We start from the raw sequence: 13,418 nt of genomic DNA, 5'->3' as shown, positions 1-13,418 counted from the left end.
CAGGTCCATTAGGTGCTATAGTCAAAGGAAAGGGGCTCTAGACACCCTTTTAGAAAAAAATGTAGGCTAGAAGAGAGGTCGTGAGAAGGGGATTCCACCTAGTTTTTGGAAAAGGTCCCTAAACTAAGCACAATCGGCTATTAACTAGATATAACCACCAAAGTGGGTCTAATGTGAGCGATAAAAAAGGTGTACAATCTACTACACTACACTATCAAGTGACTCATCCCCATCAATCAATTGAATAAATAAATTAAGAATTCAATATTTTATGAGTAATGTTTCACTTATTTGCCTTGACCTAATAAAACAAGAAAAAAAAAACTTGTTTGGATTACACAATGTGTAGGCCTGTGAAGTTCAATTGATGGAAGAAACACTAAATGATCTGCGTACAACTTATGAAAATTTGGTTTTCTAAATTACACTTTCCTATGAGAAAATCATGCTGATGAGTAGTATGGAAAAGGAAGTTCTCCTTACATTGAACTTGTGTTTAAGATTTACTTGAATAACATGTAACAAACTTATGCTTCAAAACTATGTATATAGTATATAATATTATAATAGTTTTAAGGTTTCCATTTAGCATGAATAGTTGTAGCTACAATTGTTTTTGATGAAGATAAACTGGTTTTATAGGGACCTGAAACCCAGAGTATTACAGACCAAGGCCAGCAGCCAATTAGACAGTAAAACTAAGACAAACAGGGGACAAACCCCACACAGATCGAAAGCCAAAAAACCAAAATAGCTGAACCAAAAAATAGGGAAAAGCAATCAACTAAGAGAGTGCATCAATTCAGTTTTTTTCTGAATAATCCTCTTATTAATTTTTTCCAAATCCTCCATGATGAATCTGGAGGTTCCGGAGTCCTGGCTTTGGCTCCTTGTTCTAGTGCAAGGACCTGAGAGAGTCTTCCCACCAACAACACTCTATCCACCCTCTAAGGCATTCTTTTTTCTACTTTTCCCCCAAGGGAGGGTCACTGGCGATGGTCCTGGTTCTATAATCAGTCATCATGAAATTAATTTTTTTCAAACCATCAGCACTATTGTTCATCACCTGACTACTGATTTCCACCAGATTGTTTAGGTTTTCCTTGATCTCACTCACATCCTCTTCTAGCTTCTCAAGTTTGCGCTCATGGTCAACCTTCATAGTTTCCACATCCTGATAAATTTTCCGGATCATACTCATGATCTTCTCAGTTTTACTGGGCCCACAGAATTTTGTGAAAGTCTCGACAATTCCTTTAATCCCATCTTTTAGGGATCCAATATCCTTATCCACCCACTTCCATTAGTTCTCCCGACTTCTGGTAGTCTCCAAAAGCAGATTTCCCAGCACCCTCTCCTCCTTTTTATCACTTTTATTTTCCTTATTCACAAACCCCTATTTTTCATCATCCACATTGATAGGGATGTCCAACCTAATCTCGTGGTCTAGGACCTTGGATTCACTATATTTGGTTAATATTGTTATCTTTTTGGTGGGTGGTTCCAGGTCTTGCATTTTCCTGCTACCAGATTTGAACTTACTTTCTGCTCCCCTTCTTTCTTTGGTCTATACTCAGGGTCCTTCGTATCCTTGATATCACGCCAATCCATGGCAGTACCACTATCATCCTCATCCATCTTCGTGTCAGAGACCAACTGCACATCAGGGTTAGAGGAGGAAATGTGGGTTCTATCCTTGGGGGAGGGTTTCACTTCATGATCTTGGGCGTATTCCATAATCAACAAGATAAGGCCTTCATGAATCACAGGGTTATCCTTGTTTTCAAAATGTTTAACTAAACTATTCTCCAAGGATGAAACCAAATAAAAAGGTATGGAAATAAATCTACGATGCCTAAAATGATTTAAGATATTAAAATGGTGTGATAAAATGCTAGCATATCTACCATCCAAGGTGATGTACCTCATGATGAATTATGTCATATTAGCCTAGAGGGAGATCATCTCTTTCCTATTATAGCCACCATCTGCCATTTTCGTAACCCTTTTTCTTTCCTTTTCCTTATCATAAAAGGATCAATAGCCTCCTCACCCAACTTCTTGTCTCTATAGAATTTTATGCCTTTCATATCCAGACCAGTAACAGTGGCAGCCAGGTTTTCATTTACTTGAAACTCCACACCAAAGACAGACAGCACACCCTTCTTCCAACCTTTAACAAAGCTTTCTGTAACAATGGCAGAATGACCATGCAGTCTCTCCAAAAAGGGCACCATCCCACTATCAGAAATTTCCTCCCGAGCCTCCTTATTCTTCTGCCACTTATCATAGGTTGTGGGTTCAAATCTATTCTTTTCACCTCTCATTCTCTAGCTTGAGCAAATTAGACAACAAGGCTCCAAAAAAACTAGGAGGAAAGCAAACCAGAAATAGGGAAAACTGAAAGTTCTAAAACTTCTCAAAGTGGTAATAATTCGAACTACCACCCCAACGGTTCCCATTCCATCATAATCTTTCATTATTAACTTCATTGGAAAGGCCGAAGATCTTGACATCATTTCTTGCAAGGTCGCACAGAGTTTTCAGGAAATTTTCCTCTCCTCTCCACCATTTAACCACAACGTTACCCACCTCCAAGTTGGCCAAATGATCTGCAAGTTTTTTCCTTCTCGAAAAATGTGCGATATCTTGAAATACTGCAGGTCGGCTATCATTTCAAGGCAATCCTTGATTAAGTTTGAAATAGTCCACATAGGCACCGTACATCCCTTAATGCATTTGACAATGTTAAGCGAGTCACTTTCTAGCCAGACCCGTTTGAACCCCTCCTTGCTCGCCATGCGTAGTCCTATGTAGGAGGCATTGGCCTCCACAAAATCATTAGTTGTGGTGCCCAAAAGGGAGCACCACCGTAGAGACTAGAGAAGCCAAATGGTTCCTCGCCACTCCCCCATAGCCAGTCATCCCAGGATTTCCTTTGGCCACCCCGTCGATATTAATTTTGATCTACCCTAGAAGGGATGGATTCCAAGAAACATTCTCTTTGGTATGTTTAATTTTATAAATAGAGATCGATATATTCCAGCATATCTACCACCGCTTGATAGTATCCCATTACTCCTGGCTAGACTCAAGAGTCCAGGATCATTTTTCCCACTACGATAGTAATTAAGAAAATTATCCTTAATAGCATTCCTTATTCTAATAGCCACCACAAGAGCAATGGACTCCATATCTTTGAAAACCTTATTATTTATTTCCTTCCACAAACCCCAAGCAATATAAGGTAGGGATAAGTTCCACAGAATACCAATCGCATGGTTGTCATAAGGGCACTTCCATTGGAACCAAAAGTTCTGAATAGAATCAGGGGGGGACCCAAATAATATTCCACGGGTTGAAAAAGAAGGCCTAGATGTCCCTAGCATAGGAGCAATGTAAGAGCAGATGATCAACATTTTTTGCTTCTTCTTTACATAAAAAACATCTATTACTAATGGGGATCCCACGTTTATAGAGATTATCAATGGTAGAGATCTTATTTTGCATGAATAACTAGAAGAATATATTAACTTTAGGAATTGAGAGTTTATTCCAAGCTCTAGCCCAAAAGGGGGGAGGAGAAAAAGACTTGGTGATGATTCAGAAAGCATCTGTCACCAAAAAATGCCCCGAGGTAGAACCATTCCATATAGCCACATCTTCCACCAAAGGATGGAATGATGATCAGGTTCAGCCAAGAGTACAAAGCAGCCAAAGAAGCATCCAAGGTTCTAAGGTCCACCCAAACTCCATTACTCATATAATCTACAACCCAAGTTGCAATGAGATTAATGCATTTCTCTTTGAATTATGAAGCCCACACTGAATTAGACAAAGGCCCCTCTCCTGTCCACCAATCATCCCAAAACCTTATATTTCTACCATTTTCTAGAACCCATCGGCTTCCATGAGAAATAATGAAAGAGGATCTGAAGAAATTATTCCAAATATGAGAGACAGAAGTCGGGAGGGAATAATTTTCCAACATTCTTTGGAAATCATGAATTTGGTATTAGTCCTTGAAAATATCGATCAATTCATTGTTCTCCTTTAAACATCTCCATAGCTACTTAGCCATTAAAGCTCTATTAAAGTCTCTTAGATGTCTGATATCCATGCCTCCTCTATTTCTAGGCAAACAAACCTGATCCCAGGTGAACAAATGAAGCCTACTCTTGGATTTAGAACCTGACCAAAGCAATTTCTTTTGTATACTTTCATTCTATCAGCAAATTTGGCCAGGATTTTAAATAGACTCATAGCATACAGGGGAAGGTTCTGAAGAAAAGCCTTAATTAATTGAAGTTTACCCGCTTGGCTTAACAAAGCTCCTTTCCAACCAGCCAGCTTCATTTGAAATCTATCAATCAGACTAGACCAGAAGGAGTCCGAGGTAGGTCCCACACACAAGGGCAGACCCAAATATGAATAAGGGAGAACACCCATTTTGCAGCCCAAAATATTGGCAATCTTCATTTTTCTATTCTCAGAAGTATTCATGAAGAAAATGGAGCTTTTAGACAGACTGACTTTTTTCCCCGATCCTTTCTCATAAGTATCTAGGATAGCTTTAATAGTATTTGCTTCTTTAATCAAACTTTCCCCCATCAGTAGTGTATCATCAACAAATTGATGGTGGGAGCAAATAGTAGCTTGGGAAGAAGGTTGTAAACCCCTCAAATTGCTCTTCCTAACATCTCTCTGGATAGTTTTTTCGAAAGCTTCACTCATCAGAATAAAGAGAAACGGGGAGAGAGGATCCCCTTGTCTAATACCCCATGACGCCAAAAACAAACAGACATCGAACCATTGACCAAAACCTAAAATTTGGGAGTGGTAACACACTGATTGACAAGCTAGATGAAATGGTTACCAAAACCAAAGGATTGAAGCACTTTAAACAAAAAAATCCAATTGACCTGATCATAAGATTTGAGAAGATCCAACTTCAACAAGAAGCCCGATTTCTTAAAGAATGGATATTCTCATGGACAACAATAATAGAATCCAAAATCTGTCTACTAGGTACGAAACCATTCTGATGCTTCGAAATCAAAGAATGCAACAAATTTTTAAGCCTAAACACAATGATCTTGGTAAAGATTTTATAGATCGAGTTACATAAACTAATGGGTCTAAAGTCCTGAAAGGAATAGGCATCAGGTTTCTTAGGGAACAGGACAAAAAAAGGTAGCATTTAGTTCCTTAAGAAGAGATCAGGAACCAAAGAACTCTCTAGCAGCATCCACAACATTCGAACCAATAATCTGCCAAAAAGTTTGAAAAACATAGGGAAACCGTCAGGGCCAAGAACTTTATTACCTTCACAGGAAAAGTCTGCAGCTCTAACCTCATCATGAGATGGGATTATGGTTAGCTCCTTATTCATGTCTTGGGAAACAGTACATCTAAACTTCGACAGGATCTCATCTTGAGCATTAACATCCTGACAGCCATCATCCGAAAGAAGAGTGGAAAAATATATAATGGCTTCCTAGTTTAACTCCTCATGCTTATCAATCCAGCCATGATCCACTAAAATTTTATTGATTTTGTTTGAGGCCCTATGTTTGAGGATAGTCATATGAAAAAACTTCATGTTTTTGTGACCAGATTTGAGCCATAAATCTTTGGACCTTTGATTCCAGAATTCCTCCTCCTTAGAGATGATATCATGAATCTTGGTAAGTAACTCAACTTCTTTATCCATAACCATAGGATCATACCCCACATCTTGAATCTGAGACTGTACATCATCCAAATCTTTCTTAAGGTTTTCTTTTATCTAAAAAATATTGCTGAAGGAAACTTTATTCCAAAGTTGGATATTGGAAATAATATTGGCTAGTTTATTAGCCACTCTAAACATTGCAGTTCCCTGAATGTCAACATTCCACCATTTAGAAATATTGTCATAAATATCCAGAGCTAAAAGCCACATCTTCTCAAACCTTAAGGGGAAGGCCTTCCTCCCAGTCAAAGGGGATATAATCAGAAAAATCGGGAAATGATTAGACCCAATTCTGGACAACACATTTAATCTACAAGAAGCATTATGAATTCACTCAGGAGAAATAATACCTCTGTCCAGTCTGACTTGGATGAGGCCCCCCCCACTTCTTCTGTTGGAACAAGTGAATTTAGCTCCAAGGAGATTAATGTCTAACAAACACAGAGAGTTAATCATATCCACCAAGTCCTCCCTACTTTCTTCCAAAACAAGCATCCCATCAGCCTTTTCCATACTAGATAATGGGGTATTAAAATCCCCCAATAGAATCCATTTCCCATTTGGGAAAGCCATTCTAGCATTAATAATACAGGACCTGAGCATTTTTATAGCGTTTTTCCCATTTGGACCATAGATATTAGAAATGATCCAAGATGATCCATCAGATAGACTAGTAAATCTAGTGGCAATGTGATTAGGAGAAGTAAAGACAACCTTACCCAAAAGCCATCTAGGATTGCACAAAGTGGCAGTACCACCATAAGCCCCATTAGCATTAGCACAACTAGTTCCACAATCTCTAAAAATAACCAATTTGATCTTTTCCACTCTACAACCAGGCATTTTGGTTTCTTGAACAAGAATATATCTAGCTTGTGATCTCTAACTAGGTTGGATAGAAGATCATGTTTGTGGGAATGATTCAATCCCCTAATATTCCATGAAATGACTTTCATTTGACTAGATGGGGGGAACCAATCCCCATGTCTTGTAGTGTTATTTGGACTCCATAAACAATGGAATACTCACTATTGTTGTCTCTACTAATCGCATTGGGAGGCCTCCCCACTACCCTCAAATCAGATCCACAATCCGCCTTTTGTTTGTTTCTAGTCTTAACACCACTAGAAACCAGTGTTAATAAATGACCATTTGGGGAGTTCCTTTTTTTGTGCTTAGTTTTTACCTCAATAAACAGATTTGGATTATCATCATCCTGGGTCACATCGTTAGTAATGTTTGAATCCAATAAATTCCCAACATCAACAACAAGGTGGATGCAAGGATCCTTAACCCTATGAACCTCCGTCATAGACTTATCCCCATTAGAAATCTCCTCAGGCTTCAAACTTCCCCCTGCATCCCCCCCCCTCATTCAAGGGATCTAGGTTTGAAGGATTTGGATCTGGACCAACCTGAAAACATGGGATATTATTCATTCCATCCATACATGGAGTGGGATCTAAGGACGGAGACTCCACCAAATCCACCCCCTTTGTCTCATTTTTCTTCTTCCAACTCCTCTTAGGCATAGGCTTAGAAGGGCATTCCCTGGCCCAATGACCAACTTTTTTACAATGGAAACAAGTAAAGGGAATAGATTCATACTCGACTTTCTAAACCCATTTGCCCAGCTTAGAGAAGGGGCCAATCTCCTTTGGCAAATTAGCAGATTGTTTAACATTCACACAGATTCTAGCATACACTAGACGCGTCTTCGCAGAGGTCACTGGGTCAACTGAAAGGAGCTCACCAAAGCATCCAACAATCCCAGCAAAGATTTCTTCACCCTAGAACTCCATAGGAAAATTTGGTAGCCACACCCAAATAGGGGCCTCATTACATTCCCATTCCTTTGGGTTAAAGCCTAGTTCCCATTTCTTGAGAGCCAACGATGATTTGCCTAACATCCAGGGACCACCCGCTAAGAAAGATCGAAGGTCCTCCTCACAGGCAAAGGAGAAGGAGAAAAAACCATTAGACATGGAAACCACATCAATTTGACCCTTTCCCTTCCATTTACGAGACACCGAATCCCTAACAGCTTCAATATTAGGTCGAGGGCCAATAAACTTGCCAACCAGGACAGGGGCCAGATTAGCCATATTCTTTTCCACGATACAATCTGGAATAGAAATTGAACAAGAGCCAAACTTCAGGTCCACTTTATGGGGAAGAGGCGCAATAGCCTTGCATTTGAGGTTTGACCCAAATAAAGTAGACCATTTTCTGTTGCAGTCTAGAGATCCCGGTTTCCTAAGATTCTCCACAAACTTTCTGGGACCCTCCCCACCACAAGGTAAAACAGTAAAGTCAGTTTTTTCTTTTGTTGGTACCGGCAAGGTGTCCCCATCCCAAAACCCGTTGAGACTGCCATCAGAAGCTTTAGGTTTTGTTTCTCCCATGGATTACATCACGTGGGAGCCTCCGAAACCTTCATCACCCAATCTTCCCGCTCCTGCTCCTGCTCCATTCGAATTCAAACCAGTCACTCCAGTTGTTCCTGCCATTCCCACCTCTCTAGCTGCTTACATTAATAAAATATAATAACTTTATTTTTTATATTTCAAGTTTTTGTTCTTTTCTTGAGTTGCTTCCTATTTTAAATTTCTATTACTGTTCTCCAACAATTAGTGATAGATGTATTTACAAGTGATCATACCTACTAGGAATAATTAATTAATTGCAAATTACGTCCCACATTTCATTTGAATTACTTACAATTGTTGGCACATAATAAAAGTTCTAACTAATATTTTTACTACACCAATAATAGGAGCTAAATTTTTTTAAAAATTATGGATTTGCTCCTCCTTATCTCAGTCGGTGGTTTCCAAGAACACTCTCCCTCTTCACCAGGGTTTAATTCTAAGACTTTATAAGTTTCATTTGGCTTCAACCTTACCTAGTGGGGCCCGTATGACCTCCTCTGGTCCTCTGTCTTCAAGTAGCTTCTTTATAGTGGTTATGTAAGAGGTCCAGGCCTATCTTGCTTTAATCAATCATAACTAAACCAATAATAGGAACTATATGTTTATATCAATAATTATTACCATTTTACATAAATTCATTATAATTTTTTAGCTTAGTAATAACTAAAAAATCTTTAATTCACTCATTCTAATCCACATTTATATTTATGTTTGTAAAAATAAATGTTATTTTTAGATTATTGGCATTTTACAAGTCGTATAGAATATTGCTCATATTTTGTATCCCTTTTTACTCACCACCATTCATTCTTTCTAATTATGTAGAGTGTAAACTTCCATAAGACATTATCTTGTTGTAAAACATCAAAACAAGAAAATTGACATGTATTATTCAAAAAATATGTATAACCTATCTAAATGTATTACACTTCAAAAAATTAATTCATCTTGGAAACAACTATGTTGTATCTTCAACATTAATTATACATGGTTAAATAGGTATTATTGTTTCAACTTCATTTGCAATGTCTGCTTCATAAGGTAAAGTTTTATAGTTTACATTCATTGCGTAATAGTTTTCATATGTATTTCAATTTTTATAGGAATAATTTACTATCCCGTGGAAATGAATTATTTGATTGAAAATGCAATCAAGATGATCGGTGATGGAAACCTAAAGTTGCAACCACATTTGCAAGTATTAAGTATGGCAAGTTTGGGGATGACCATCGATCAACAAATTGATTTTAAAATAGACCTCTCTATTGGATTTCACAAGCAAAAGGATACACTTAGAAAAAAAATACAATGATTCCATAAAGTCAATACAAATCCCTAAGGGATCTACACTTCTACCCATCAAATATAGTTGCCATATTATTCGCAATTCAAGGTGAGCCACAATGTTTGATTGATTTTCTAACAATTGTCGATCAATTTTGTGTAAATTAGCAAATTCTTGGACCCACTATGTAAAACTTGTTGCAATTTTAGCCCTCCAAACTAGTTTATATACACAAGGACATGAGATTTTAAGCTCACAAAGATTTTAAAAATTATAAAGAAAGTGACAAATGATACAAGGTTAACACTTGACTTGAATTAGTTAGATATTTTTTCACATTTTTTTAGAAAATCCTAATCTAGAGTTGGGTTAACGAATAATAGATGTGTAGGAAGATATAAAACTGAATTAATGGAGTTCTCTTATAAATATCTCAAATACTTCATCAATAAATGCAAACACAGATATCCAAACATAGACATGTTTTTTAAAACATAAAACACCACAATCAAAATATGTGATTTCAACATATAAAATCACAAAATTTGACATCAACCTAGATAAAATGGAGCGAAAAGGATCTTTTTTATATCATGTGTCATGTGAGATGTGTCTATCTTAAAACCACGCATGATCTGAGTCCATCCTTAATTACTTTCCACACCTTGACATAAACAACATTTCTGTCGGTTTATTTATAGCTTGTTCTTACCCAAGTTACAAATGCCCCTTTGAAAAATGTTCACTTTTACATTCAAGAAAATTAGGAAATCCCTGTCAAACTTTTTGATACCAGTTTTATACCTAAACAAGATCTTAACACACAAATTTATGATCTTTCCTTTTAAATATTAAAATGTTAGAAAATGCGCAGTTTGCATTGATACAAAGAAATAGCGGTCATGGGTTTTGCTAATTTGAAAGTTAGGAACCCCTGGCCAGACAATCTGAGTGTGGCGATGGAAATTCACGAGATACATGATGTGAAGGCGGCTGAAAAAATATATTGCAATCTGTGTGGGGGAGCTTGACACCTTCTGATTATAGTCTTTGAATAAATACTGTAGTATTAATCTAGTGTCTGAACGTTAGGTTTGAAAACAACAACGCGGGAAGAACAAGGGAAGTCAAAGCCTTATATGCCCAATTCTCGTCAACAAGAAGAAGTTCAGGTTGGAAGATTGAAATTCTACTTTGTCTGCTATTGTAGTGCGTGATTGTCTGCTATTGTAGTGCGTGATTTTCTATTTATAAGGTGCTCGTCTTAAACCTTGTATTCATCCTCGAACGCTTTGTCTGGCCGATCATTGTTTGACATCCCAGAAATCAGACACAATTATTTGATTGATTCCTTAATTTCTATCAGTCAATCAATGGCCGTATTTCCATTGCCCCAGCTTGAAGATAATGCTGTATTATTACCCAGTTCCCAAACTAACTCAACGCAGCCTCAGCTATGTGACGTATGGAGAGATATACAAGGTGCCCATAATTGGAATGGTTTGCTTGATCCCATGGTGCCCAATTTGAAAGCTGAAGCTCTCAGATATGGGAATTTGGCACAGCTTTGTTACGACGCATTTGATGGCAAAAGCTACTCCAAAAACTACGGCACATGTTATCACAGTAAAAGAGATCTGTTCAATAAGATGGGCATGTCTGAAAGTGGCTACCAAGTCACTAAATATGTTTACGCCAATACTAATCTGTTAAATCAAGTTTTTGGTGAGAAACCAAAAGACCAAGGTGTTTGGTTGGGTTTTATTGCAGTTTGCACGGATCCAAATGAGATAAGAAGGCTTGGACGACGAGACATAGTGATTGCATGGAGAGGAACTCAGACTGCTGAAGAATGGATAGAAGACCTGAGAGATATTCTTGTACCTACAAGATTATCCTATAGATGCAAGAGGACAGGCAAAAACCAAGAGCATCATTTCGCGGATGGAGTACTAATTGAGAGAGGATTCCTGAGCTGCTATACTTCAACTGTCCGTCACCGTCAAGGCGCTGCAGGAGCCACTGTGAACATCAGCACCAGAGATTTGGTAGTCTCAGAGATAGAACGATTGATTCAAGTTTATGAAAAAGAGATGGACAATTTAAGCATAACATTTACGGGACACAGCTTAGGAGCTGCTCTTGCAACCTTGAGCGCTTATGATATCAAACAAATGCTTTGCACCAAGCATAATTTTCATCAAATTCCCGTCACCGTCTTCGCTTTTGCCTCTCCCCGGGTGGGAAATCTTGCGTTTGCTAAACGGGTGGAGGAGATTGGAGTGAAAGTGCTGAGGTTTGTGAACAAGCGTGACGTGGTTCCCAAAGTGCCCGGAGTTTGTATGAACGAGAACGTGGGATGCCTCAGCAAATTGCTGCATTGGCTTCCGTGGACATACTTTCATGTTGGCTTCGAGCTTCCTTTACACAACAATTCTCCATTCATTCAGCACACCCATAATCTTGCCTACTTTCATAATTTAGAGCTTTACTTGCATTTACTGGACGGGTATGTTGGAAGTAAGCAGCCGTTTTCTTGGAGTGGAAGAGATCATGCTCTGGTTAATAAGAGCTGTGATTTATTGCGCGAGAAATATGAAATTCCTCCAAAATGGTGGCAGGAACAGAACAAGGGCCTCGTTAAAGGTCCAGATGGCAAATGGACGCAGCCATCAGAAGAGGAATAATTCATGTCTCACTCAACTCCAGATGACATCAACGTCCAACGTTCTGCGCCGCAATGTCACCACAACTGTGTTGGTTATTGAATTATTCTTTTTATCTGGATGTATATATTTAACATGTTGTCACATTCATTATTGAATTAATTTAACTTCAAAGCTTAACCTTTAGCGTGAAATGAAATCAACTATGCAGGAGTTCATAGCTGTGGATGATACAAATTAGCTTTTGATTGTCATAGAAAACAATCACGTGTCATCAGTAATCTGATAGATAATAAAAGTACGCGTAAATCAGTATTGATTTTAATTATGAACATTGCTATTAAACAAGAGATAATACGCCTCAGCTCTGTTGTAGCCCAAAATACCTTCATACAAAATTTGTAAAAATAGTCAACAAGGGTAAGTTCTCAAATCTTTCTCTAATCCTCAGAATTAGTGACAATATGAATGTTCTAGTGCTATCTAAATCTACCGAGAACTTTAGTTGAGGATTGCATGTATGCATGCCATACTATCTATAATTATGAGATTACCAAATATTTGGTTTCTAGGTATATAGCTCTACACTAGCACATTTTATTGTCGCTCAATTGCACCCATACTTTAAGATTATACAAGTATACATCCAACACATTATAATTCTAAAACAATGATTGTCTAGGGATGTGACAATTATTGTGGAGGCTACTATGGTAATGCCGCAACTTCCCCATGATGGGGAGGCATTGCATTTAATTTATGAGAGCTTGAAGAAGACATAAGGGACTACAAAGAATCAAGTTAGCTTTCTTGATAAGGAACTAAATTGTGATGGTGAAAATATTGAGCTTCCTTCTTTACCAATCAATCTTATCAACTATCAACAAAATATAAAGGATGCATTTTTTATTCTTGATTTCATTTTTTGATTAAATCGTGAATGACAAGTGTATGATTTTAAGTTAGGAGCTTTACATGAGCTCAATACCAAATCCTTGAAATCAATTATGTATAATCCAAGGAAACTATAATACAATATCAAATAGCCAATTTTATTGGACAATAATTTCTTAAGTACTCTTTCTTTCTTATATATTTAATCATTTATTAAAATGCCACTTTTTGCCTAGTATTTTTGCAATCAGCCTACATACGAAATTTCATGGACTTGCTAAAGATGACCATAGATTCGGTTTGGACACATGCAATCTCCAAAATCTACTAATACTTTTTAGTTTTTTGGACTCGTTCCTTAGACAACAACATACAATGATAATATTGCACAATTATGAGTAACCCTT

The 13,418-nt window shown here is 37.7% G+C and overlaps 1 protein-coding gene across 1 annotated transcript; it reads left to right on the top strand.

Annotated features, from left to right (window-relative positions):
• Positions 1 to 10,824: 10,824 nt before the first annotated feature.
• LOC131079665 (phospholipase A1-Igamma1, chloroplastic-like) lies at positions 10,825 to 12,138 on the top strand. Its single transcript, XM_059214953.1, has one exon. It carries the CDS (start codon positions 10,825 to 10,827, stop codon positions 12,136 to 12,138), a length of 1,314 nt encoding a protein of 437 aa, XP_059070936.1.
• Positions 12,139 to 13,418: the final 1,280 nt, after the last annotated feature.

This window comes from Cryptomeria japonica, unplaced genomic scaffold (assembly GCF_030272615.1).
Source record: "Cryptomeria japonica unplaced genomic scaffold, Sugi_1.0 HiC_scaffold_28, whole genome shotgun sequence".
NCBI classification, from domain to species: domain Eukaryota; kingdom Viridiplantae; phylum Streptophyta; class Pinopsida; order Cupressales; family Cupressaceae; genus Cryptomeria; species Cryptomeria japonica.
This window is presented reverse-complemented; position numbering and strand designations above follow the sequence as displayed.